Genomic DNA, 25,641 nt, shown 5'->3' on the forward strand with positions numbered 1-25,641 from the left:
CACCTCACCTCCCCCCCCCCCCACCCCACCTCCCCCCCACCTCACCTCCCCCCACCTCCCCCCACCTCCCCCCACCTCCCCCCACCTCCTCCCACCTCCCCCCACCTCACCTCCCCCCACCTCCCCCCACCTCTCCCCACCTCACCTCCCCCCACCTCACCTCCCCCCACCTCCCCCCACCTCACCTCCCCCCACCTCCCCCACCTCACCTCCCCCCACCTCCCCCCACCTCTCCCCACCTCACCTCCCCCCACCTCCCCCCACCTCACCTCCCCCCACCTCCCCCACCTCACCTCCCCCCACCTCCCCCCACCTCCCCCCACCTCCCCCCACCTCCCCCCACCTCCCCACCTCCCCCCACCTCACCTCCCCCACCTCCCCCCACCTCTCCCCACCTCACCTCCCCCCACCTCCCCCCACCTCTCCCCACCTCACCTCCCCCCACCTCACCTCCCCCCACCTCCCCCCACCTCACCTCCCCCCACCTCCCCCCACCTCACCTCCCCCCACCTCCCCCCACCTCTCCCCACCTCACCTCCCCCACCTCCCCCCACCTCACCTCCCCCCACCTCCCCCCACCTCACCCCCCCTTCCCCCCACCTCACCCCCCAGCTCCCCCCACCTCACCCCCCACCTCCCCCCAGCTCCCCCCACCTCCCCCCACCTCACCTCTCCGTTCCTCCCGACAGGCAAGGCGGTGGCCGTCGTGAGGGGTAACACACACGGCACCGTGGACGGGCCGGGCCACGGGCAGCAGCAGCAGCAGCATCAGCAGAATCAGCAGCAGCAGCAGCATCAGCAGGTGATGCAGCATCATCAGCAGCAGCATCATCAGCATCAGCAGCATCATCAGCAGCAGCAGCAGCAGCATCATCAGCAGCATCATCAGCAGCATCATCAGCAGCAGCAGCAGCAGCATCATCAGCAGCAGCAGCAGCAGCATCATCAGCAGCAGCAGCATCAGCAGCAGCAGCATCAGCAGCATCATCAGCAGCAGCAGCGGCAGCAGGGTGCATGTACGAGGTTGGTTGCTGCACTGCCGCTCAGGAGGAGGGGGTCACACGACGAACAACAACTACAACAACAACAACAAGAACAACAACAACAACAACAAGATGATGAAGGAGATGACCTCTTGGGCGTCACCACCATCACCACCATCATCGCCGACGACGACGACGACGATGACGATGACTCTGGCGGGCAGGTGGTGGCCGTGCGCTTGGGTCCCAAGCACCACCACCACCACCAACACGCTGTCACTCCCGGCGAGGACGGGCCCATCGTCAAGGTGGCGCGCTTGGTGGGACACGGTGGTGGTGGTGGTGGTGGTGGTGACGATGGTGGCGGTGGTGGCGATGGTGGCGGTGGTTGTGAAGATGGTGATGATGGTGACGATGGGGACATTGATGGTGACGTTGATGGTGACGATGGGAACATTGATGGTGACGATGGTGGCGATGGTGGCGTTGATGGTGACGATGGTGACGTTGATGGTGACGATGGTGACAATGGTGGTGATGGTGGTGACGGTGGTGACGATAGCGGCAATGGTGACGTTGATGGTGACGTTGATGGTGACGATGATGGTGACGAAGATGACGATGATTGTGACGATGGTGGTGGTGGTGGTGGTGGCGGTGGTGGTGGTGGTGGGGCGGCGATTGTGGCTGGGCTGGCGAATGAGTTTGGGATGGTGCAGCGCTGCAGGGGCAGAGTGGTGACCGGTGGTAGTGGCGGTCGTGCTGGTGGTGGTGCTGGTAGTGGTGCTGGTGGTGGTGGTGGTAGTGGTGGTGGTCGTGTTGGTGGTGGTGCTGGTAGTGGTGGTGGTGGTAGTGGTGCTGGTGGTGGTATTAGTGGTAGTGGCAGTGGTGGCGGTCGTGTTGGTGGTAGTGTTGGTGGTGGTCGTGGTGGTGCTGGTGGTAGTGGCGGTCGTGTTGGTGGTAGTGGTGGTGGTGGTCGTGGTGGTAGTGCTGGTGGTGGCGGTGCTGGTGGTGGTGGCGGTGGTGGTGGTTGTGTTGGTGGTGGTAGTGGTGGTGGTGCTGGTGGTAGTGGTGCTGGTAGTGGCGGAGCTGGTGGTGGTGGTAGTGGTGGCGGTCGTGTTGGTAGTGGTGCTGGTAGTGGTGGTGGTGGTGCTGGTGGTGGTCGTGTTGGTGGTAGTGGTGGTGCTGGTGGTAGTGGTGGTGCTGGTGGCGGTGGTCGTGTTGGCGGTGGTGCTGGTGGTAGTGGTGGTGCTGGTGGCGGTGGAGCTGGCGGTGGTGGAGCTGCCAAACGGACGACTCTTCCGACGGATGATGTCGGCATCGTTGCCACTTTGCTGCCACGAAAATCTCCAGCCGACGACGATGATGACGACCATGATGATGATGAAGATGATGACGAAGATGACGACGATGATGATGATGAAGATGATGAGGAGGCTAAACCCGCTGCTACGTTGCAGGAAGATGATGTAGAAGATGGTGACGATGGCGACGATGGCGATGATGGTGATGATGGTGATGATGGTGATGGTGGCGATGGTGGCGATGGTGACGATGATGATGGTGGAGGAGGTGGAGGTGGAGGAGGAGGTGGAGGAGGTGGAGGTGATGGGAGCCGCCCCGACTCAAACCCAGAGGAGGAGGGAGTCTCGCTGCCCCGAGTCGACCAATCAGGTGCTCGCACAGCGATCGGCCAATCGGATGAGAGTATTGCAACCGTGGGGGGGGGGGGGGGGGCGGCACTCCAGTAAATCGACCAATCGGAGGCTTTCTCTTGGCGAAAAGACCGTGCCGCGAACCGACCAATCGGGTGCGAGTAGTGCAGCCGTGTGGGGCGGTCTTACGGGCATCGTCATGAATGGACCAATGGGAAGGCTTTCTCTTGGCGCACGGCTGACCAATCGGATCGGTTCTCACCCTCCTCCCCGCCCCCCCCCCCCCCCCCCGCGAGCAGAGAGGACGGACGGAGATGAGATGGTGGACGAGGAGATGGTGGACGAGGAGATGGTGGACGAGGAGATGGTGGACGAGCAGATGGTGGACGAGGAGATGGTTTCCGGACCCTGCAGCGACGTCGCCGCCACCTGCGACATCATGCAGGTGAGCGGGGAGTCTCGCGCCAGCGTGCCAGGCTAGGTGCACCTTGAAGGGGGGGGGGGGGGGTGGGGCGGTGAACGACGGTCGTGCGTGTAGTGGTCATCTCAGTCGGTCGAACTTACGGCGCCTGCTGGGTCTGCCCCGTGACCTCCTCCTGCACCTAGCCTGGCACAGCAGTCAACCCACGGCACCTGCTGGGTCTGCCCCGTGACCTCCTCCTGCACCTAGCCTGGCACAGCAGTCAACCCACGGCACCTGCTGGGTCTGCCCCGTGACCTCCTCCTGCACCTAGCCTGGCACAGCAGTCAACCCATGGCACCTGCTGGGTCTGTTCTGTGGCCTGCACCTAGCCTGGCACAGCAGTCAACCCACGGCGCCTGCTGGGTCTCTTCTGTGGCCTGCACCTAGCCTGGCACAGCAGTCAACCCACGGCGCCTGCTGGGTCTGCCCCGTGACCTCCTCCTGCACCTAGCCTGGCACAGCAGTCAACCCAGGGCACCTGCTGGGTCTGCCCCGTGACCTCCTCCTGCACCTAGCCTGGCACAGCAGTCAACCCGTGGCACCTGCTGGGTCTGCCCCGTGACCTCCTGCCAGCGGGCGTTCGACACTTCACGTGGCCTCAAGGTGCACATGGCCTGGCACAAGCGTCGTGGTGACGTCACCACCACTTAGTGGCAAATGGCGGTTGTTGTTGTTGTGTACATGTGTGTGTGTCACTGTGTGTCACTGTGTGTGTGTCACTGTGTGTGTGTGTCACTGTGTGTGTGTGTCACTGTGTGTGTGTGTGTCACTGTGTGTGTCACTGTGTGTGTGTCACTGTGTGTGTGTGTCACTGTGTGTTTCACTGTGTGTGTATCACTGTGTGTGTGTCACTGTGTGTGTGTGTGTGTCACTGTGTGTGTCACTGTGTGTGTGTCACTGTGTGTGTGTCACTGTATGTGTCACTGTGTGTGTGTGTGTCACTGTGTGTGTGTGTCACTGTGTGTGTGTCACTGTGTGTGTGTCACTGTGTGTGTCACTGTATGTGTCACTGTGTGTGTGTGTGTGTGTCACTGTGTGTGTGTGTCACTGTGTGTGTGTCACTGTGTGTGTGTGTGTGTGTGTCACTGTGTGTGTCACTGTGTGTGTCACTGTGTGTGTGTCACTGTGTGTCACTGTGTGTGTGTCACTGTGTGTGTGTGTGTGTCACCGTGTGTGTCACTGTGTGTGTCACTGTGTGTGTGTGTGTCACTGTGTCACTGTGTGTGTGTCACTGTGTGCGTGTCACTGTGTGTATGTCACTGTGTGTGTTTGTCTGTGTGTGTCACTGTGTGTATGTCACTGTGTGTGTGTCACTGTGCGTGTCACTGTGTGTATGTCACTGTGTGTGTTTGTCTGTGTGTGTCACTGTGTGTATGTCACTGTGTGTGTGTGTGTTTGTGTGTGTGTGTCACTGTGTGTGTGTCACTGTGTGTGTGTGTGTCACTGTGTGTGTGTGTGTCACTGTGTGTGTGTGTGTCACTGTGTGTGTGTCACTGTGTGTGTGTCACTGTGTGTGTGTGTGTCACTGTGTGTGTGTCACTGTGTGTGTGTGTGTCACTGTGTGTGTGTGTGTCACTGTGTGTCACTGTGTGTGTCACTGTGTGTGTCACTGTGTGTGTGTCACTGTGTATGTCACTGTGTGTGTGTCACTGTGTGTGTCACTGTGTGTCACTGTGTGTGTGTGTCACTGTGTGTCACTGTGTGTGTGTCACTGTGTGTGTCACTGTGTGTGTCACTGTGTGTGTGTCACTGTGTGTGTGTCACTGTGTGTGTGTCACTGTGTGTGTGTCACTGTGTGTGTGTGTCACTGTGTGTGTGTGTCACTGTGTGTGTGTCACTGTGTGTGTGTCACTGTGTGTGTCACTGTGTGTGTCACTGTGTGTGTGTCACTGTGTGTGTCAGTCACTGTGTGTGTGTCACTGTGTGTGTGTGTTACTGTGTGTGTCACTGTGTGTGTGTCACTGTGTGTGTGTCACTGTGTGTGTCACTGTGTGTGTGTGTGTCACTGTGTGTGTGTCACTGTGTGTCACTGTGTGTGTGTCACTGTGTGTGTCACTGTGTGTGTGTGTGTCACTGTGTGTGTGTGTCACTGTGTGTGTGTCACTGTGTGTGTGTGTCACTGTGTGTGTGTGTGTCACTGTGTGTGTGTGTCACTGTGTGTGTGTGTGTGTCACTGTGTGTGTGTCACTGTGTGTGTGTGTGTGTGTGTCACTGTGTGTGTGTGTCACTGTGTGTGTGTCACTGTGTGTGTGTGTGTCACTGTGTGTGTGTCACTGTGTGTGTGTCTGTCACTGTGTGTGTGTGTGTCACTGTGTGTGTGTGTCACTGTGTGTGTGTGTGTCACTGTGTGTGTCACTGTGTGTGTCACTGTGTGTGTGTGTGTCACTGTGTGTGTCACTGTGTGTGTCACTGTGTGTGTGTGTCACTGTGTGTGTGTGTGTCACTGTGTGTGTCACTGTGTGTGTGTGTCACTGTGTGTGTGTGTGTCACTGTGTGTGTGTGTGTCACTGTGTGTGTGTGTCACTGTGTGTGTGTGTGTGTGTCACTGTGTGTGTGTGTGTGTCACTGTGTGTGTGTCACTGTGTGTGTGTGTGTCACTGTGTGTGCGTGTCACTGTGTGTGTGTGTGTCACTGTGTGTGTGTGTGTCACTGTGTGTGTGTCTGTCACTGTGTGTGTGTGTCACTGTGTGTGTGTGTGTCACTGTGTGTGTGTGTCACTGTGTGTGTGTGTGTCACTGTGTGTGTCACTGTGTGTGTCACTGTGTGTGTGTGTGTCACTGTGTGTGTCACTGTGTGTGTCACTGTGTGTGTGTGTGTCACTGTGTGTGTGTGTGTCACTGTGTGTGTGTGTGTCACTGTGTGTGTGTGTGTCACTGTGTGTGTGTCACTGTGTGTGTGTCACTGTGTGTGTGTGTAGGAGTTGATGAGGCAGAGTGGACAAACACTACGTGTGGTCACTCACCTTCTGTGTGTGTGTGTCACTGTGTGTGTGTCACTGTGTGTGTGTCACTGTGTGTGTGTCACTGTGTGTGTGTGTCACTGTGTGTGTGTCACTGTGTGTGTCACTGTGTGTGTGTGTGTCACTGTGTGTGTGTGTGTGTGTCACTGTGTGTGTCACTGTGTGTGTGTAGGAGTTGATGAGGCAGAGTGGACACACACTACGTGTGGTCACTCACCTTCTGTGTGTGTCACTGTGTGTGTGTCACTGTGTGTGTGTGTGTGTGTCACTGTGTGTGTGTGTCACTGTGTGTGTGTGTGTCACTGTGTGTGTGTCACTGTGTGTGTGTAGGAGTTGATGAGGCAGAGTGGACACACTACGTGTGGTCACTCACCTTCTGTGTGTGTCACTGTGTGTGTGTGTCACTGTGTGTGTGTGTGTCACTGTGTGTGTGTGTCACTGTGTGTGTGTGTCACTGTGTGTGTGTGTGTCACTGTGTGTGTGTCACTGTGTGTGTCACTGTGTGTGTCACTGTGTGTGTGTGTCACTGTGTGTGTGTGTCACTGTGTGTGTGTCACTGTGTGTGTGTCACTGTGTGTGTGTGTGTGTCACTGTGTGTGTGTCACTGTGTGTGTGTGTGTCACTGTGTGTGTGTGTCACTGTGTGTGTGTGTCACTGTGTGTGTGTCACTGTGTGTGTGTCACTGTGTGTGTCACTGTGTGTGTGTGTGTGTGTCACTGTGTGTGTGTGTGTAGGAGTTGATGAGGCAGAGTGGACACACACTACGTGTGGTCACTCACCTTCTGTGTGTGTCACTGTGTGTGTGTGTGTCACTGTGTGTGTCACTGTGTGTGTGTGTGTCACTGTGTGTGTCACTGTGTGTGTGTGTGTCACTGTGTGTGTGTGTGTCACTGTGTGTGTGTCACTGTGTGTGTGTGTGTCACTGTGTGTGTCACTGTGTGTGTGTGTGTCACTGTGTGTGTGTGTCACTGTGTGTGTGTGTCACTGTGTGTGTGTGTCACTGTGTGTGTGTCACTGTGTGTGTCACTGTGTGTGTGTGTCACTGTGTGTGTGTGTGTCACTGTGTGTGTGTGTGTGTCACTGTGTGTAGGAGTTGATGAGGCAGAGTGGACACACACTACGTGTGGTCACTCACCTTCTGTGTGTGTCACTGTGTGTGTGTCACTGTGTGTGTGTCACTGTGTGTGTGTCACTGTGTGTGTGTCACTGTGTGTGTGTGTGTCACTGTGTGTGTCACTGTGTGTGTGTCACTGTGTGTGTGTGTGTCACTGTGTGTGTGTCACTGTGTGTGTGTCACTGTGTGTGTGTGTGTCACTGTGTGTGTGTGTCACTGTGTGTGTGTCACTGTGTGTGTGTGTCACTGTGTGTGTGTCACTGTGTGTGTGTGTCACTGTGTGTGTGTGTCACTGTGTGTGTGTCACTGTGTGTGTGTGTGTCACTGTGTGTGTGTGTCACTGTGTGTGTGTGTGTCAAAAAAGTAACCTGCAGCGCCACACCTATTACCATCATTAGAGGAAAAAACGGTGATCCAATCTCCGACCCCCAGGAACAGGTTTGCAGATTTGCTGAGCATTTCTGTGAGGTCCTGGGGGAGGGAAAATCTCTCAGCCAGGAAAACATCATGGCACAAAGTGGGGATAACCCTGCTGAGGCTGCGGTGCCTCAAATATTGGAAGAGGTCACCCCCTGTGAGTGGCTGGCTGAGGTACCGGCTGTTGAGGAAGTACTGAGGGCGATCCGGAGTCTGAGACCAGGGAAGGCACCGGGCAGAGATGATCTCCCAGGCGAAATGCTGAGGGAGGGTGGCGTTTGTGCACAGACTGCCCTATATGACATCATAACAACAGTCTGGACCACTGGACGGGTTCCGCAGGACTGGAAGGATGCCCTGGTGGTCCCACTCTTTAAGAAGGGGGACCGTACCGACTGTAACAACTACAGGGGCATCTCACTCCTCAGTGTGCCGGGTAAGGTCCTGGCAAGGATTATTCAACATCGCCTTGCTAGGCATGCTGAGGAGAGGCTTGCGGAGCCCCAATGTGGTTTCAGGAAAGGGCGGTCCTGCACAGATGCCATATTTTCTGTCCGTATGCTACAGCAGAGGTGTAGGGAATTCCAAAAAGACCTACATCTCTGCTTTATTGACCTGGTCAAGGCCTATGATACCATCAGTAGGACTGGGCTCTGGGTTGTTCTTCGTGCTTTCGGAGTCCCTGACCCTCTGCTCACGATCATTAAGGACCTTCATGATGGTGAGCGGGCCCGGGTAAAACTACGTGGCCGGGAGTCGGAGCCTTTCCCTGTACACCTTGGGGTGCGACAGGGATGTCCTCTGGCTCCCACATTATTTAACATCTATTTCGACTGCGTAGTTCGTGAAGCCTTCAATAGCTGTACCGGGGGAATTACCATTTGGTACAGATACAATGGGAGGCTGATCGACGCCCGGGTGCGATCAAGGGATGGCTCCCTATTGGTCAACCACGTTATGTATGCCGATGATTTGGTAATAGCTGCTCATTCAGAAGAGGAGTTGGAGACGCTGCTGCTGAGACTGGAGCGTGCCACTAAGAGGTGGGGCCTTACCATCAGCCCCACCAAAACTAAGCACCTGCCTGGGTATTTTGTACCATCGGGCACTCCGCCCCCACAACTCCCAATCGGTGATGGGGCAGTTGTGGAGAGAGTAGAGAGTTTCCCATACCTGGGCAGTGTGCTCATGACCGGCTCCAGTTTATCAGCAGAGGTCTCACTCCGAATCAGTCGAGCGGCAATATCTTTTCATCGGTTGCGTAACGCTGTGTGGAAGCTACCTGGTCTGTCGCTCCACACGAAGCTTCAGGTCTTCACGGCCACGGTCATTCTCTCCCTTCTCTATGCTTGCGAAACGTGGACCCCCCTAGTGGAGCATCTTCGCCGGTTGGAAACATTTAGGCTGGCCTGCCTACGATCCATCCTGGGTTTAACCAGGCTGGATTGTGTGAGGAGCTCACAAGTCCTTGAAAGATCTGGGCAAAGTCCCATCAGTGAGCTCCTCCGGCAGGCAAGGCTGCGTTGGCTGGGTCATGTAGCCCGCATGCCCAGCCACCGCATGCCTAAACAGCTTTTGTTCGGCCGGATCGAGGGGGCTAAACGGGCGCGGCACGGGCTAGAGAAGAGATGGAGTGATGTGGTACAGGAGGACGTGGAGCTGAGTGGACTTGCCGATGACTGGTACCAGCGGTGTCAAGATCGGCCTCAGTGGAGGAGGCTCGTGAAGGACGCTACTGGGCAGTTGGAGGCAGTCGCCCTCCAACAACAACGGAGGGCGGAGGAGCGACGCTCACAACAACGAGCGGAGCGCCGGGTGGCTAAAGCACAGCAAGTTGGCACAGTAGGGGGCACAGGTGGTGCATCAGCCAGTCATCTCGGTCAGTCGACCCGTGGCACCTGGGTCTGCCCCGTGACCTCCTGCCAGCGGGCGTTCGACACTTCACGTGGCCTCAAGGTGCACATGGCCTGGCACAAGCGTCGTGGTGACGTCACCGCCACTTAGTGGCGAATGGCGGTTGTTGTGTCACTGTGTGTGTCACTGTGTGTAGGAGTTGATGAGGCAGAGTGGACACACACTACGTGTGGTCACTCACCTTCTGTGTGTGTCACTGTGTGTGTGTCACTGTGTGTGTGTCACTGTGTGTGTGTGTGTCACTGTGTGTGTGTCACTGTGTGTGTGTGTCACTGTGTGTGTGTGTGTCACTGTGTGTGTGTGTGTCACTGTGTGTGTGTGTGTGTGTCACTGTGTGTGTGTCACTGTGTGTGTGTGTGTCACTGTGTGTGTGTGTGTCACTGTGTGTGTGTGTGTCACTGTGTGTGTGTATGTAGGAGTTGATGAGGCAGAGTGGACACACACTACGTGTGGTCACTCACCTTCTGTGTGTGTCACTGTGTGTGTGTCACTGTGTGTGTGTCACTGTGTGTGTGTCACTGTGTGTGTGTCACTGTGTGTGTGTCACTGTGTAGGAGTTGATGAGGCAGAGTGGACACACACTACGTGTGGTCACTCACCTTCTGTGTGTGTCACTGTGTGTGTGTGTGTCACTGTGTGTGTGTCACTGTGTGTGTGTCACTGTGTGTGTGTGTGTGTCACTGTGTGTGTGTCACTGTGTGTGTGTAGGAGTTGATGAGGCAGAGTGGACACACACTACGTGTGGTCACTCACCTTCTGTGTGTGTCACTGTGTGTGTGTCACTGTGTGTGTGTCACTGTGTGTGTGTCACTGTGGGTGTGTGTGTGTCACTGTGTGTGTGTCACTGTGTGTATGTAGGAGTTGATGAGGCAGAGTGGACACACACTACGTGTGGTCACTCACCTTCTGTGTGTGTCACTGTGTGTGTGTGTCACTGTGTGTGTGTGTGTCACTGTGTGTGTGTGTCACTGTGTGTGTGTGTCACTGTGTGTAGGAGTTGATGAGGCAGAGTGGACACACACTACGTGTGGTCACTCACCTTCTGTGTGTGTCACTGTGTGTGTGTGTCACTGTGTGTGTGTGTGTGTGTGTCACTGTGTGTGTGTCACTGTGTGTGTCACTGTGTGTGTGTGTCACTGTGTGTGTCACTGTGTGTGTGTCACTGTGTGTGTGTGTCACTGTGTGTGTGTCACTGTGTGTGTGTGTGTCACTGTGTGTGTGTCACTGTGTGTGTGTCACTGTGTGTGTGTCACTGTGTGTGTGTGTGTCACTGTGTGTGTGTCACTGTGTGTGTGTCACTGTGTGTGTGTCACTGTGTGTGTGTCACTGTGTGTGTCACTGTGTGTGTGTGTGTAGGAGTTGATGAGGCAGAGTGGACACACACTACGTGTGGTCACTCACCTTCTGTGTGTGTCACTGTGTGTGTGTCACTGTGTGTGTGTGTGTCACTGTGTGTGTGTGTCACTGTGTGTGTGTGTGTCACTGTGTGTAGGAGTTGATGAGGCAGAGTGGACACACACTACGTGTGGTCACTCACCTTCTGTGTGTGTCACTGTGTGTGTGTGTGTCACTGTGTGTGTGTGTGTCACTGTGTGTGTCACTGTGTGTGTCACTGTGTGTGTGTGTGTCACTGTGTGTGTGTCACTGTGTGTGTGCGTCACTGTGTGTGTGTCACTGTGTGTGTGTGTCACTGTGTGTGTGTGTGTCACTGTGTGTGTCACTGTGTGTGTCACTGTGTGTGTGTGTCACTGTGTGTGTGTGTGTCACTGTGTGTGTGTGTGTCACTGTGTGTGTGTGTGTCACTGTGTGTGTGTGTGTCACTGTGTGTGTGTCACTGTGTGTGTGTGTAGGAGTTGATGAGGCAGAGTGGACAAACACTACGTGTGGTCACTCACCTTCTGTGTGTGTGTGTCACTGTGTGTGTGTCACTGTGTGTGTGTCACTGTGTGTGTGTCACTGTGTGTGTGTGTCACTGTGTGTGTGTCACTGTGTGTGTCACTGTGTGTGTGTGTGTCACTGTGTGTGTGTGTGTGTGTCACTGTGTGTGTCACTGTGTGTGTGTAGGAGTTGATGAGGCAGAGTGGACACACACTACGTGTGGTCACTCACCTTCTGTGTGTGTCACTGTGTGTGTGTCACTGTGTGTGTGTGTGTCACTGTGTGTGTGTGTCACTGTGTGTGTGTGTGTCACTGTGTGTAGGAGTTGATGAGGCAGAGTGGACACACACTACGTGTGGTCACTCACCTTCTGTGTGTGTCACTGTGTGTGTCACTGTGTGTGTGTGTGTGTCACTGTGTGTGTAGGAGTTGATGAGGCAGAGTGGACACACACTACGTGTGGTCACTCACCTGTGTGTGTCACTGTGTGTGTGTGTCACTGTGTGTGTCACTGTGTGTGTGTGTGTCACTGTGTGTGTGTGTGTCACTGTGTGTGTGTGACACTGTGTGTGTGTGACTGTGTGTGTGTGTGTCACTGTGTGTGTGTGTGTGTGTGTCACTGTGTGTGTCACTGTGTGTGTCACTGTGTGTGTCACTGTGTGTGTGTCACTGTGTGTGTGTGTCACTGTGTGTGTGTGTGTCACTGTGTGTGTGTGTCACTGTGTGTGTGTCACTGTGTGTGTGTGTCACTGTGTGTGTGTGTCACTGTGTGTGTGTCACTGTGTGTGTGTGTCACTGTGTGTGTGTGTCACTGTGTGTGTGTCACTGTGTGTGTGTGTCACTGTGTGTGTGTGTCACTGTGTGTGTGTGTCACTGTGTGTGTGTGTCACTGTGTGTGTGTAGGAGTTGATGAGGCAGAGTGGACACACACTACGTGTGGTCACTCACCTTCTGTGTGTGTCACTGTGTGTGTGTCACTGTGTGTGTGTCACTGTGTGTGTGTCACTGTGTGTGTCACTGTGTGTGTGTAGGAGTTGATGAGGCAGAGTGGACAGTCACTACGTGTGGTCACTCACCTTCTGTGTGTGTCACTGTGTGTGTGTCACTGTGTGTGTGTCACTGTGTGTGTGTGTGTGTCACTGTGTGTGTGTGTCACTGTGTGTGTCACTGTGTGTGTGTAGGAGTTGATGAGGCAGAGTGGACACACACTACGTGTGGTCACTCACCTTCTGTGTGTGTCACTGTGTGTGTGTGTCACTGTGTGTGTCACTGTGTGTGTGTCACTGTGTGTGTGTCACTGTGTGTGTGTGTGTCACTGTGTGTGTGTGTGTCACTGTGTGTGTGTCACTGTGTGTGTGTGTGTCACTGTGTGTGTGTCACTGTGTGTGTGTGTCACTGTGTGTGTGTGTGTCACTGTGTGTGTGTGTGTCACTGTGTGTGTGTCACTGTGTGTGTGTGTCACTGTGTGTGTGTGTCACTGTGTGTGTGTCACTGTGTGTGTGTCACTGTGTGTGTGTGTCACTGTGTGTGTGTAGGAGTTGATGAGGCAGAGTGGACAGTCACTACGTGTGGTCACTCACCTTCTGTGTGTGTCACTGTGTGTGTGTGTGTCACTGTGTGTGTGTCACTGTGTGTGTGTGTGTCACTGTGTGTGTGTCACTGTGTGTGTGTGTCACTGTGTGTGTGTGTCACTGTGTGTGTGTGTGTCACTGTGTGTGTGTGTGTCACTGTGTGTGTGTGTCACTGTGTGTGTGTGTGTCACTGTGTGTGTGTGTGTCACTGTGTGTGTGTGTGTCACTGTGTGTGTGTCACTGTGTGTGTGTCACTGTGTGTGTGTGTCACTGTGTGTGTGTGTCACTGTGTGTGTGTGTCACTGTGTGTGTGTGTCACTGTGTGTGTCACTGTGTGTAGGAGTTGATGAGGCAGAGTGGACAGTCACTACGTGTGGTCACTCACCTTCTGCTGAAGACGTCTGGAGACGTGGAGACGACCAGAGCCATTCTGTTGGGCACACCGGGACCTTATGGTAACAACATCAACACCATCAACAACATCAACAACATCAACAACATGAACATCAACATCATCAACAACATCAACATCAACAACAACATCAACAACATCAACAACATCAACAACATCAACAACATCAACATTATCAACAACAACATCAACAACATCATCAACAACATCAACATCAACAACATCAACATTATCAACATTATCAACATTATCAACATCAACAACATCATCAACAACATCAACAACATCAACAACATCAACATCAACAACATCAACATTATCAACAACAACATCAACAACATCAACAACATCATCAACAACATCAACATCAACAACATCAACAACATCAACATCAACAACAACATCAACAACATCAACACCATCAACAACAACACCATCAACACCATCAACAACAACACCATCAACAACAACAACATCAACAACATCAACAACATCAACAACATCAACAACATCAACACCATCAACATCAACAACATCAACAACATCATCAACAACAACATCAACAACATTATCAACAACATCAACAACATCAACAACATCAACAACAACATCAACAACATCAACAACATCAACATCAACAACATCAACAACAACATCAACAACATCAACAACATCAACAACATCAACAACATCCACATCAACAACATGAACATCAACAACATCAACAACATCACCATCATCATCGCCATCAACACCATCAACACCATCACCAGTACCACCACCATCACCACCAACATCATCATCACCATCATCACCACCATCACCACCATCAACACCATCAACACCATCACCAGTACCACCACCATCACCACCAACACCACCACCATCACCACCATCAACATCACCACCATCAACACCATCAACATCACCAACATCACCAACATCACCATCACCAGTACCATCAACATCACCACCACCAGTACCACCATCACCACCATCAACATCAACAACATCACCACCACCAGTACCACCATCACCACCATCAACATCAACAACATCACCACCACCATCACCAGTACCATCAACATCACCATCAACACGATCATCACCACCACCATCATCACCACCACCATCACCACCACCATCAACATCACCAGTACCACCAACATCACCACCACCAGTACCACCATCACCACCCTCACCACCATCATCACCATCATCATCACCACCATCATCACCATCACCATCACCACCATCAACACCATCAACACCATCATCACCATCATCACCAGTACCATCACCACCATCAACATCACCAACAACATCACCACCATCACCACCACCATCAACATCAACAACATCACCACCATCACCACCATCATCATCAACATCAACAACATCACCACCATCACCAGTACCATCAACATCACCATCAACACCATCACCATCATCACCATCATCACCACCATCACCACCATCAACATCACCAGTACCATCATCCCCAGTACCATCAACAACATCACCATCAACACCATCATCATTACCATCATCATCACCACCATCAACACCACCATCACCACCACCATCATCAACATCACCACCATCACCACCATCATCACCATCATCATCACCACCATCATCATCACCATCACCACCACCATCATCAACATCACCACCATCATCACCATCACCACCATCATCACCATCATCATCACCACCATCATCACCATCATCATCACCACCATCATCACCATCACCACCATCATCACCATCATCATCACCACCATCATCACCATCATCATCACCACCATCATCACCATCATCATCACCACCATTACCATCATCATCACCACCATCATTACCATCATCATCACCACCATCATCACCATCATCACCAGTACCATCAACATCATCACCACCATCATCACCACCACCGGATTGAACCCACGACCTCCTGTGTACCAGGCGAGGTAGTCAACATCTCTCAGGGTCTGGGATTGAACCCACGACCTCCTGTGTACCAGGCGAGGTAGTCAACATCTCTCAGGGTCTGGGATTGAACCCACGACCTCCTGTAGACCAGGCGAGGTAGTCAACATCTCTCAGGGTCTGAGATTGAACCCACGACCTCCTGTGCACCAGGCGAGGTAGTCAACATCTCTCAGTGTCTGGGATTGAACCCACGACCTCCTGCAGACCAGGCGAGGTAGTCAACATCTCTCAGGGTCTGAGATTGAACCCACGACCTCCTGTGCACCAGGCGAGGTAGTCAACATCTCTCAGGGTCTGGGATTGAACCCACGACCTCCTGTGCACCAGGCGAGGTAGTCAACATCTCTCAGTGTCTGGGATTGAACCCACGACCTCCTGCGCACCAGGCGAGGTAGTCAACATCTCTCAGGGTCTGGGATTGAACCCACGACCTCCTGCGCACCAGGCGAGGTAGTCAACATCTCTCAGGGTCTGGGATTGAACCCACGACCTCCTGCGCACCAGGCGAGGTAGTCAACATCTCTCAGGGTCTGGGATTGAACCCACGACCTCCTGCGCACCAGGCGAGGTAGTCAACATCTCTCAGGGTCTGGGATTGAACCCACGACCTCCTGTGCACCAGGCGAGGTAGTCAACATCTCTCAGTGTCTGGGATCGAACCCACGACCTCCTGTATACCAGGCGAGGTAGTCAACATCTCTCAGTGTCTGGGATTGAACCCACGACCTCCTGTAGACCAGGCGAGGTAGTCAACATCTCTCAGTGTCTGGGATTGAACCCACGACCTCCTGTAGACCAGGCGAGGTAGTCAACATCTCTCAGTGTCTGGGATTGAACCCACGACCTCCTGTAGACCAGGCGAGGTAGTCAACATCTCTCAGTGTCTGGGATTGAACCCACGACCTCCTGTGCACCAGGCGAGGTAGTCAACATCTCTCAGGGTCTGGGATTGAACCCACGACCTCCTGTGCACCAGGCGAGGTAGTCAACATCTCTCAGGGTCTGGGATTGAACCCACGACCTCCTGTGCACCAGGCGAGGTAGTCAACATCTCTCAGGGTCTGGGATTGAACCCACGACCTCCTGTGTACCAGGCGAGATAGTCAACATCTCTCAGTGTCTGGGATTGAACCCACGACCTCCTGTAGACCAGGCGAGGTAGTCAACATCTCTCAGTGTCTGGGATTGAACCCACGACCTCCTGTGCACCAGGCGAGGTAGTCAACATCTCTCAGGGTCTGGGATTGAACCCACGACCTCCTGTGCACCAGGCGAGGTAGTCAACATCTCTCAGGGTCTGGGATTGAACCCACGACCTCCTGTAGACCAGGCGAGGTAGTCAACATCTCTCAGGGTCTGGGATTGAACCCACGACCTCCTGTGCACCAGGCGAGGTAGTCAACATGTCTCAGGGTCTGGGATTGAACCCACGACCTCCTGTGCACCAGGCGAGGTAGTCAACATCTCTCAGGGTCTGGGATTGAACCCACGACCTCCTGTAGACCAGGCGAGGTAGTCAACATCTCTCAGGGTCTGGGATTGAACCCACGACCTCCTGTGCACCAGGCGAGGTAGTCAACATCTCTCAGGGTCTGGGATTGAACCCACGACCTCCTGTAGACCAGGCGAGGTAGTCAACATCTCTCAGGGTCTGGGATTGAACCCACGACCTCCTGTGCACCAGGCGAGGTAGTCAACATGTCTCAGGGTCTGGGATTGAACCCACGACCTCCTGTGCACCAGGCGAGGTAGTCAACATCTCTCAGGGTCTGGGATTGAACCCACGACCTCCTGTAGACCAGGCGAGGTAGTCAACATCTCTCAGGGTCTGGGATTGAACCCACGACCTCCTGTGCACCAGGCGAGGTAGTCAACATCTCTCAGTGTCTGGGATTGAACCCACGACCTCCTGTAGACCAGGCGAGGTAGTCAACATCTCTCAGGGTCTGGGATTGAACCCACGACCTCCTGTGCACCAGGCGAGGTAGTCAACATCTCTCAGGGTCTGGGATTGAACCCACGACCTCCTGTAGACCAGGCGAGGTAGTCAACATCTCTCAGGGTCTGGGATTGAACCCACGACCTCCTGTGCACCAGGCGAGGTAGTCAACATGTCTCAGGGTCTGGGATTGAACCCACGACCTCCTGTGCACCAGGCGAGGGGGGTTGGTTAGAATCGACGAATCGACTTTGCGTCGTGTAAGAGTCGTGGGGAATCGATTCCTGTTGCTCTGCAGCTATGAGGGGTGAGTGGGGGTTGTAGTGAGAATCGATGAATCGACTTCGGTGGAATCGATTCCCGTTGCGCAGCCGTTGAGATGGGGATGGGGTAAGAATCGACGAATCGACTTCGCGTGGAATCGATTCCCGTGGCGCAGCCGTTGAGATGGGGTTGGGGTAAGAATCGACGAATCGACTTCGCGTGGAATCGATTCCCGTTGCGCAGCCGTTGAGATGGGGTTGGGGTAAGAATCGACGAATCGACTTCGCGTGGAATCGATTCCCGTTGCGCAGCCGTTGAGATGGGGTTGGGGTAAGAATCGACGAATCGACTTCGCGTGGAATCGATTCCGGCGAAGCGATGGCGTCTTCTCCCGCCAAGCGTCTCCTCAGCCACTCGCGGTGCCTCTTCAGAGGCGACGATGGCGCCTCGCTTCGCTTCTACCTCAGGCCGTGCGCCTCCAAACGCAAACTCAAGGAAGACATCGAGGTACGGCGGCGCTGGGAGAGGGGGACGGGAGGTTAAGGGGATTGATGACGATAACAACGACAACAACAACGACGACGAAAGTTTCAAATTCTTAGGTTTTTTCGGTAAAGTGACGGAGGTAAAACATCAAAATTAATTAAAATAAAATGAAACAAAAATCACGACGTTTCGGAGGCAACACAAGTCTCCGTCATCAGGTGGGACCGTCACAGACGGTGCCACCTGATGACGGAGACTTGTGTTGACTTGTGTTGCCTCCGAAACGTCGTGATTTTTGTTTTATTTTATTTTATTTTCATTAATTTTGATGTTTTACCTACGTGACTTTACCGAAAAAACCTAAGAATTTGATTCGTTGCAGTCACGAAAGCTTCAAATCTAGAAAAAGAAAAGTTTCAATTTCGATTTCAAGCTTTCGTGACTGCGTGGATTCATCACCTTGGTTCTTTCGGTAAAGTCGTCACGTAGAAGGGAAGTAATAATATTTTTATTATTTTATTACTTCCTTTCTACGTGACTTTACCGAAAGAACCAAGAAGACGAAAAGTTTGTTGTTGATTTATTTTTACCTCAGAAATTTTTGGTTTTTAAATTTCCCGCCAAAGCCACCAACACCGCCAATGGCTCGATCCACTGCTGGATGAACTGACTTGAGATTTTTGTTATCTTGAACTGCCTTGATCAGTGAGCCTGTGGGTCTCTGTGAGTCTGTGGGTGTCTCTCTGTGGTGAGTCTGTGGGTCTCTGTGTGGTGAGTCTATGGGTCTCTGTGTGGTGAGTCTGTGGGTCTCTGTGTGATGAGTCTATGGGTCTCTGTGTGGTGAGTCTGTGGGTCTCTGTGTGGTGAGTCTGTGGGTCTCTGTGTGGTGAGTCTATGGGTATCTGTGTGGTGAGTCTGTGGGTCTCTGTGTGGTGAGTCTATGGGTCTCTGTGTGGTGAGTCTATGGGTCTCTGTGTGATGAGTCTATGGGTCTCTGTGGTGAGTCTATGGGTCTCTGTGTGGTGAGTCTATGGGTCTCTGTGTGGTGAGTCTGTGGGTTTCTGTGTGGTGAGTCTGTGGGTCTCTGTGTGGTGAGTCTGTGGGTCTCTGTGTGGTGAGTCTGTGGGTCTCTGTGTGGTGAGTCTGTGGGTCTCTGTGTGGTGAGTCTATGGGTATCTGTGTGGTGAGTCTGTGGGTCTCTGTGTGGTGAGTCTATGGGTCTCTGTGGTGAGTCTATGGGCCTCTGTGTGGCGAGTTTGTGGGTCTCTGTGTGATGAGTCTATGGGTCTCTGTGGTGAGTCTGTGGGTCTCTGTGTGGCGAGTTTGTGGGTCTCTGTGTGGTGAGTCTATGGGTCTCTGTGGTGAGTCTATGGGTCTCTGTGTGGCGAGTTTGTGGGTCTCTGTGTGGTGAGTCTATGGGTCTCTGTGTGATGAGTCTATGGGTCTCTGTGGTGAGTCTATTGGTCTCTGTGTGGTGAGTCTATGGGTCTCTGTGTGGTGAGTGTGGGTTTCTGTGTGGTGAGTCTATGGGTCTCTGTGTGGTGAGTCTGTGGGTTTCTGTGTGGTGAGTCTATGGGTCTCTGTGTGGTGAGTCTGTGGGTCTCTGTGTGGTGAGTCTATGGGTCTCTGTGTGGTGAGTCTGTGGGTCTCTGTGTGGTGAGTCTGTGGGTCTCTGTGTGGTGAGTCTGTGGGTCTCTGTGTGATGAGTCTATGGGTCTCTGTGTGGTGAGTCTGTGGGTCTCTGTGTGGTGAGTCTATGGGTCTCTGTGTGGTGAGTCTGTGGGTCTCTGTGTGATGAGTCTGTGGGTCTCTGTGTGGTGAGTCTATGGGTCTCTGTGTGGTGAGTCTATGGGTCTCTGTGTGATGAGTCTATGGGTCTCTGTGTGGTGAGTCTGTGGTGAGTCTATGGGTCTCTGTGTGATGAGTCTATGGGTCTCTGTGTGGTGAGTATGTGGTGAGTCTATGGGTATCTGTGTGGTGAGTCTATGGGTCTCTGTGTGGTGAGTTTGTGGGTCTCTGTGTGGTGAGTCTGTGGGTCTCTGTGTGGTGAGTCTGTGGGTGTCTCTATGTGGTGCGTCTATGGGTCTCTGTGTGGTGAGTCTGTGGGTTTCTGTGTGGTGAGTCTGTGGGTCTCTGTGTGGTAAGTCTGTGGGTCTCTGTGTGGTGAGTCTGTGGGTCTCTGTGTGGTGAGTCTGTGGGTTTCTGTGTGGTGAGTCTGTGGGTCTCTGTGTGATGAGTCTATGGGTCTCTGTGTGGTGAGTCTGTGGGTCTCTGTGTGGTGAGTCTGTGGGTCTCTGTGTGGTGAGTCTATGGGTATCTGTGTAGTGAGTCTGCGGGTCTCTGTGTGGTGAGTCTATGGGTCTCTGTGTGGTGAGTCTATGGGTCTCTGTGTGATGAGTCTATGGGTCTCTGTGGTGAGTCTATGGGTCTCTGTGTGGTGAGTCTATGGGTCTCTGTGTGGTGAGTCTGTGGGTTTCTGTGTGGTGAGTCTATGGGTCTCTGTGTGGTGAGTCTGTGGGTCTCTGTGTGGTGAGTCTGTGGGTCTCTGTGTGGTGAGTCTGTGGGTGTCTCTGTGTGGTGAGTCTGTGGGTCTCTGTGTGATGAGTCTATGGGTCTCTGTGTGGTGAGTCTGTGGGTCTCTGTGTGGTGAGTCTGTGGGTCTCTGTGTGGTGAGTCTATGGGTATCTGTGTGGTGAGTATGTGGGTCTCTGTGTGGTGAGTCTATGGGTCTCTGTGTGGCGAGTTTGTGGGTCTCTGTGTGATGAGTCTATGGGTCTCTGTGGTGAGTCTATGGGTCTCTGTGTGGTGAGTCTATGGGTCTCTGTGTGGTGAGTCTGTGGGTTTCTGTGTGGTGAGTCTATGGGTCTCTGTGTGGTGAGTCTGTGGGTTTCTGTGTGGTGAGTCTATGGGTCTCTGTGTGGTGAGTCTGTGGGTCTCTGTGTGGTGAGTCTATGGGTCTCTGTGTGGTGAGTCTGTGGGTCTCTGTGTGGTGAGTCTGTGGGTCTCTGTGTGGTGAGTCTGTGGGTCTCTGTGTGGTGAGTCTATGGGTCTCTGTGTGGTGAGTCTGTGGGTCTCTGTGTGATGAGTCTGTGGGTCTCTGTGTGGTGAGTCTATGGGTCTCTGTGTGGTGAGTCTTTGGGTCTCTGTGTGGTGAGTCTGTGGGTCTCTGTGTGGTGAGTCTGTGGGTCTCTGTGTGGTGAGTCTATGGGTCTCTGTGTGGTGAGTCTATGGGTATCTGTGTGGTGAGTCTATGGGTCTCTGTGTGGTGAGTCTATGGGTATCTGTGTGGTGAGTCTGTGGGTCTCTGTGTGGTGAGTCTGTGGGTCTCTGGTGAGTCTATGGGTCTCTGTGGTGAGTCTATGGGTCTCTGTGTGGCGAGTTTGTGGGTCTGTGTGATGAGTCTATGGGTCTCTGTGGTGAGTCTGTGGGTCTCTGTGTGGCGAGTTTGTGGGTCTCTGTGTGGTGAGTCTATGGGTCTCTGTGGTGAGTCTATGGGTCTCTGTGTGGCGAGTTTGTGGGTCTCTGTGTGGTGAGTCTATGGGTCTCTGTGTGATGAGTCTATGGGTCTCTGTGGTGAGTCTATTGGTCTCTGTGTGGTGAGTCTATGGGTCTCTGTGTGGTGAGTCTGTGGGTTTCTGTGTGGTGAGTCTATGGGTCTCTGTGGGGTGAGTGTGGGTTTCTGTGTGGTGAGTCTATGGGTCTCTGTGTGGTGAGTCTGTGGGTCTCTGTGTGGTGAGTCTATGGGTCTCTGTGTGGTGAGTCTGTGGGTCTCTGTGTGGTGAGTCTGTGGGTCTCTGTGTGGTGAGTCTGTGGGTCTCTGTGTGATGAGTCTATGGGTCTCTGTGTGGTGAGTCTGTGGGTCTCTGTGTGGTGAGTCTATGGGTCTCTGTGTGGTGAGTCTGTGGGTCTCTGTGTGATGAGTCTGTGGGTCTCTGTGTGGTGAGTCTATGGGTCTCTGTGTGGTGAGTCTATGGGTCTCTGTGTGGTGAGTCTGTGGTGAGTCTATGGGTCTCTGTGTGATGAGTCTATGGGTCTCTGTGTGGTGAGTCTGTGGTGAGTCTATGGGTATCTGTGTGGTGAGTCTATGGGTCTCTGTGTGGTGAGTTTGTGGGTCTCTGTGTGGTGAGTCTGTGGGTCTCTGTGTGGTGAGTCTGTGGGTGTCTCTATGTGGTGCGTCTATGGGTCTCTGTGTGGTGAGTCTGTGGGTTTCTGTGTGGTGAGTCTGTGGGTCTCTGTGTGGTAAGTCTGTGGGTCTCTGTGTGGTGAGTCTGTGGGTCTCTGTGTGGTGAGTCTGTGGGTTTCTGTGTGGTGAGTCTGTGGGTCTCTGTGTGATGAGTCTATGGGCCTCTGTGTGGTGAGTCTGTGGGTCTCTGTGTGGTGAGTCTGTGGGTCTCTGTGGGGTGAGTCTATGGGTATCTGTGTAGTGAGTCTGTGGGTCTCTGTGTGGTGAGTCTATGGGTCTCTGTGTGGTGAGTCTATGGGTCTCTGTGTGATGAGTCTATGGGTCTCTGTGGTGAGTCTATGGGTCTCTGTGTGGTGAGTCTATGGGTCTCTGTGTGGTGAGTCTATGGGTCTCTGTGTGGTGAGTCTGTGGGTTTCTGTGTGGTGAGTCTGTGGGTCTCTGTGTGGTGAGTCTATGGGTCTCTGTGTGGTGAGTCTGTGGGTCTCTGTGTGTGGTGAGTCTATGGGTCTCTGTGTGGTGAGTCTGTGGGTCTCTGTGTGGTGAGTCTGTGGGTCTCTGTGTGGTGAGTCTATGGGTCTCTGTGTGGTGAGTCTGTGGGTCTCTGTGTGATGAGTCTGTGGGTCTCTGTGTGGTGAGTCTATGGGTCTCTGTGTGGTGAGTCTATGGGTCTCTGTGTGATGAGTCTATGGGTCTCTGTGTGGTGAGTCTGTGGTGAGTCTATGGGTCTCTGTGTGATGAGTCTATGGGTCTCTGTGTGGTGAGTCTGTGGTGAGTCTATGGGTATCTGTGTGGTGAGTCTATGGGTCTCTGTGTGGTGAGTTTGTGGGTCTCTGTGTGGTGAGTCTGTGGGTCTCTGTGTGGTGAGTCTGTGGGTTTCTGTGTGGTGAGTCTGTGGGTTTCTGTGTGGTGAGTCTATGGGTCTCTGTGTGGTGAGTCTGTGGGTCTCTGTGTGGTGAGTCTATGGGTCTCTGTGTGGTGAGTCTGTGGGTCTCTGTGTGGTGAGTCTATGGGTCTCTGTGTGGTGAGTCTGTGGGTCTCTGTGTGGTGAGTCTATGGGTCTCTGTGTGTTGAGTCTGTGGGTCTCTGTGTGATGAGTCTATGGGTCTCTGTGTGGTGAGTCTGTGGGTCTCTGTGTGGTGAGTCTGTGGGTCTCTGTGTGGTGAGTCTATGGGTCTCTGTGTGGTGAGTCTGTGGGTCTCTGTGTGGTGAGTCTGTGGGTCTCTGTGTGGTGAGTCTGTGGGTCTCTGTGTGTTGAGTCTGTGGGTCTCTGTGTGGTGAGTCTATGGGTCTCTGTGTGGTGAGTCTGTGGGTCTCTGTGTGATGAGTCTATGGGTCTCTGTGTGGTGAGTCTGTGGGTCTCTGTGTGTTGAGTCTGTGGGTCTCTGTGTGGTGAGTCTATGGGTCTCTGTGTGGTGAGTCTGTGGGTCTCTGTGTGGTGAGTCTGTGGGTCTCTGTGTGGTGAGTCTGTGGGTCTCTGTGTGGTGAGTCTATGGGTCTCTGTGTGGTGAGTCTGTGATTGTGAGTTGACTGATGATGATGACGATGATGATGATGACGATGACGATGATGACGATGATGACGATGATGATGATGACGATGACGACGATGACGATGATGACGATGATGACGATGATGACGATGATGACGACGATGACGACGATGATGACGATGACGACGATGACGACGATGACGACGATGACGACGATGACGACGATGACGACGATGACGATGATGACGATGACGATGATCACGACGATGACGACGATGACGACGATGACGATGATGACGATGATGACGATGACGATGATGATGACGATGATGATGATGACGATGATGACGATGACGACGATGACGACGATGACGACGATGACGATGATGACGATGATGACGATGATGACGATGACGACGATGACGACGATGACGATGATGACGATGATGACGATGATGACGATGACGACGATGACGACGATGACGACGACGACGATGACGACGATGACGACGATGACGACGATGACGACGACGACGATGATGACGATGACGACGATGACGATGATGACGATGATGACGATGATGACGATGACGGTGATGACGGTGATGATGATGATGGTTGTTGTGTTTTGACAGCACGGAGGCGGAATCCTGACGAGTCGTATTGAATCTGACGTCATTAAGTAAGACTCGCACCTGACGTCACCACCCCACGCACCTGTGATGACGTCACCACCCCACGCACCTGTGATGACGTCACCACCCCACGCACCTGTGATGACGTCACCACCCCACGCACCTGTGATGACGTCACCACCCCACGCACCTGTGATGACGTCACCACCCCACGCACCTGTGATGACGTCACCACCCCACGCACCTGTGATGACGTCACCACCCCACGCACCTGTGATGACGTCACCACCCCACGCACCTGTGATGACGTCACCACCCCACGCACCTGTGATGACGTCACCACCCCACGCACCTGTGATGACGTCACCACCCCACGCACCTGTGATGACATCACATTAGACTCACCACACAGAGACCCACAGACTCACCACACAGAGACCCACAGACTCACCACACAGAGACCCACAGACTCACCACACAGAGACCCACAGACTCACCACACAGAGACCCACAGACTCACCGCACAGAGACCCACAGACTCACCACACAGAGACCCATAGACTCATCACACACAGAGACCCACAGACTCACCACACAGAGACCCATAGACTCATCACACAGAGACCCACAGACTCACCACACAGAGACCCATAGACTCATCACACACAGAGACCCACAGACTCATCACACAGAGACCCACAGACTCACCACACAGAGACCCACAGACTCATCACACAGAGACCCACAGACTCATCACACAGAGACCCATAGACTCATCACACACAGAGACCCACAGACTCATCACACAGAGACCCACAGACTCACCACACAGAGACCCATAGACTCATCACACACAGAGACCCACAGACTCATCACACAGAGACCCACAGACTCACCACACAGAGACCCACAGACTCATCACACAGAGACCCACAGACTCACCACACAGAGACCCATAGACTCATCACACACAGAGACCCACAGACTCACCACACAGAGACCCATAGACTCATCACACAGAGACCCACAGACTCACCACACAGAGACCCACAGACTCACCACACAGAGACCCATAGACTCACCACACAGAGACCCATAGACTCACCACACAGAGACCCACAGACTCACCACACAGAGACCCACAGACTCACCACACAGAGACCCACAGACTCACCACACAGAGACCCATAGACTCACCACACAGAGACCCATAGACTCACCACACAGAGACCCACAGACTCACCACACAGAGACCCACAGACTCACCACACAGAGACCCACAGACTC

General features: G+C 53.4%; 1 protein-coding gene across 3 annotated transcripts in view; it reads left to right on the forward strand.

Moving 5' to 3' along the window:
- Positions 1-1,303: 1,303 nt before the first annotated feature.
- Positions 1,304-25,641, forward strand: part of LOC144954986 (telomeric repeat-binding factor 2-interacting protein 1-like) — a 46,492-nt gene continuing 22,154 nt past the window's right edge. The window contains exons 1-4 of one of the 3 annotated variants that reach the window (XM_078885349.1): positions 1,304-2,657; positions 2,938-3,083; positions 13,295-13,409; positions 24,355-24,401. In XM_078885349.1, the coding sequence (XP_078741475.1) occupies positions 1,694-2,657; positions 2,938-3,083; positions 13,295-13,409; positions 24,355-24,386 (1,257 nt within the window). In that variant the 5' untranslated portion in view covers positions 1,304-1,693 and the 3' untranslated portion in view covers positions 24,387-24,401. Of the gene's footprint in view, positions 2,658-2,937; positions 3,084-12,414; positions 12,466-13,294; positions 13,410-17,810; positions 18,069-24,354; positions 24,402-25,641 lie in introns of those variants that run through there. The other 2 variants (XR_013641461.1, XM_078885350.1) reach the window with 2 other exon arrangements.

This window comes from Lampetra fluviatilis, unplaced genomic scaffold (genome assembly GCF_964198595.1).
Source record: "Lampetra fluviatilis unplaced genomic scaffold, kcLamFluv1.1 SCAFFOLD_171, whole genome shotgun sequence".
Taxonomy (NCBI): domain Eukaryota; kingdom Metazoa; phylum Chordata; class Hyperoartia; order Petromyzontiformes; family Petromyzontidae; genus Lampetra; species Lampetra fluviatilis.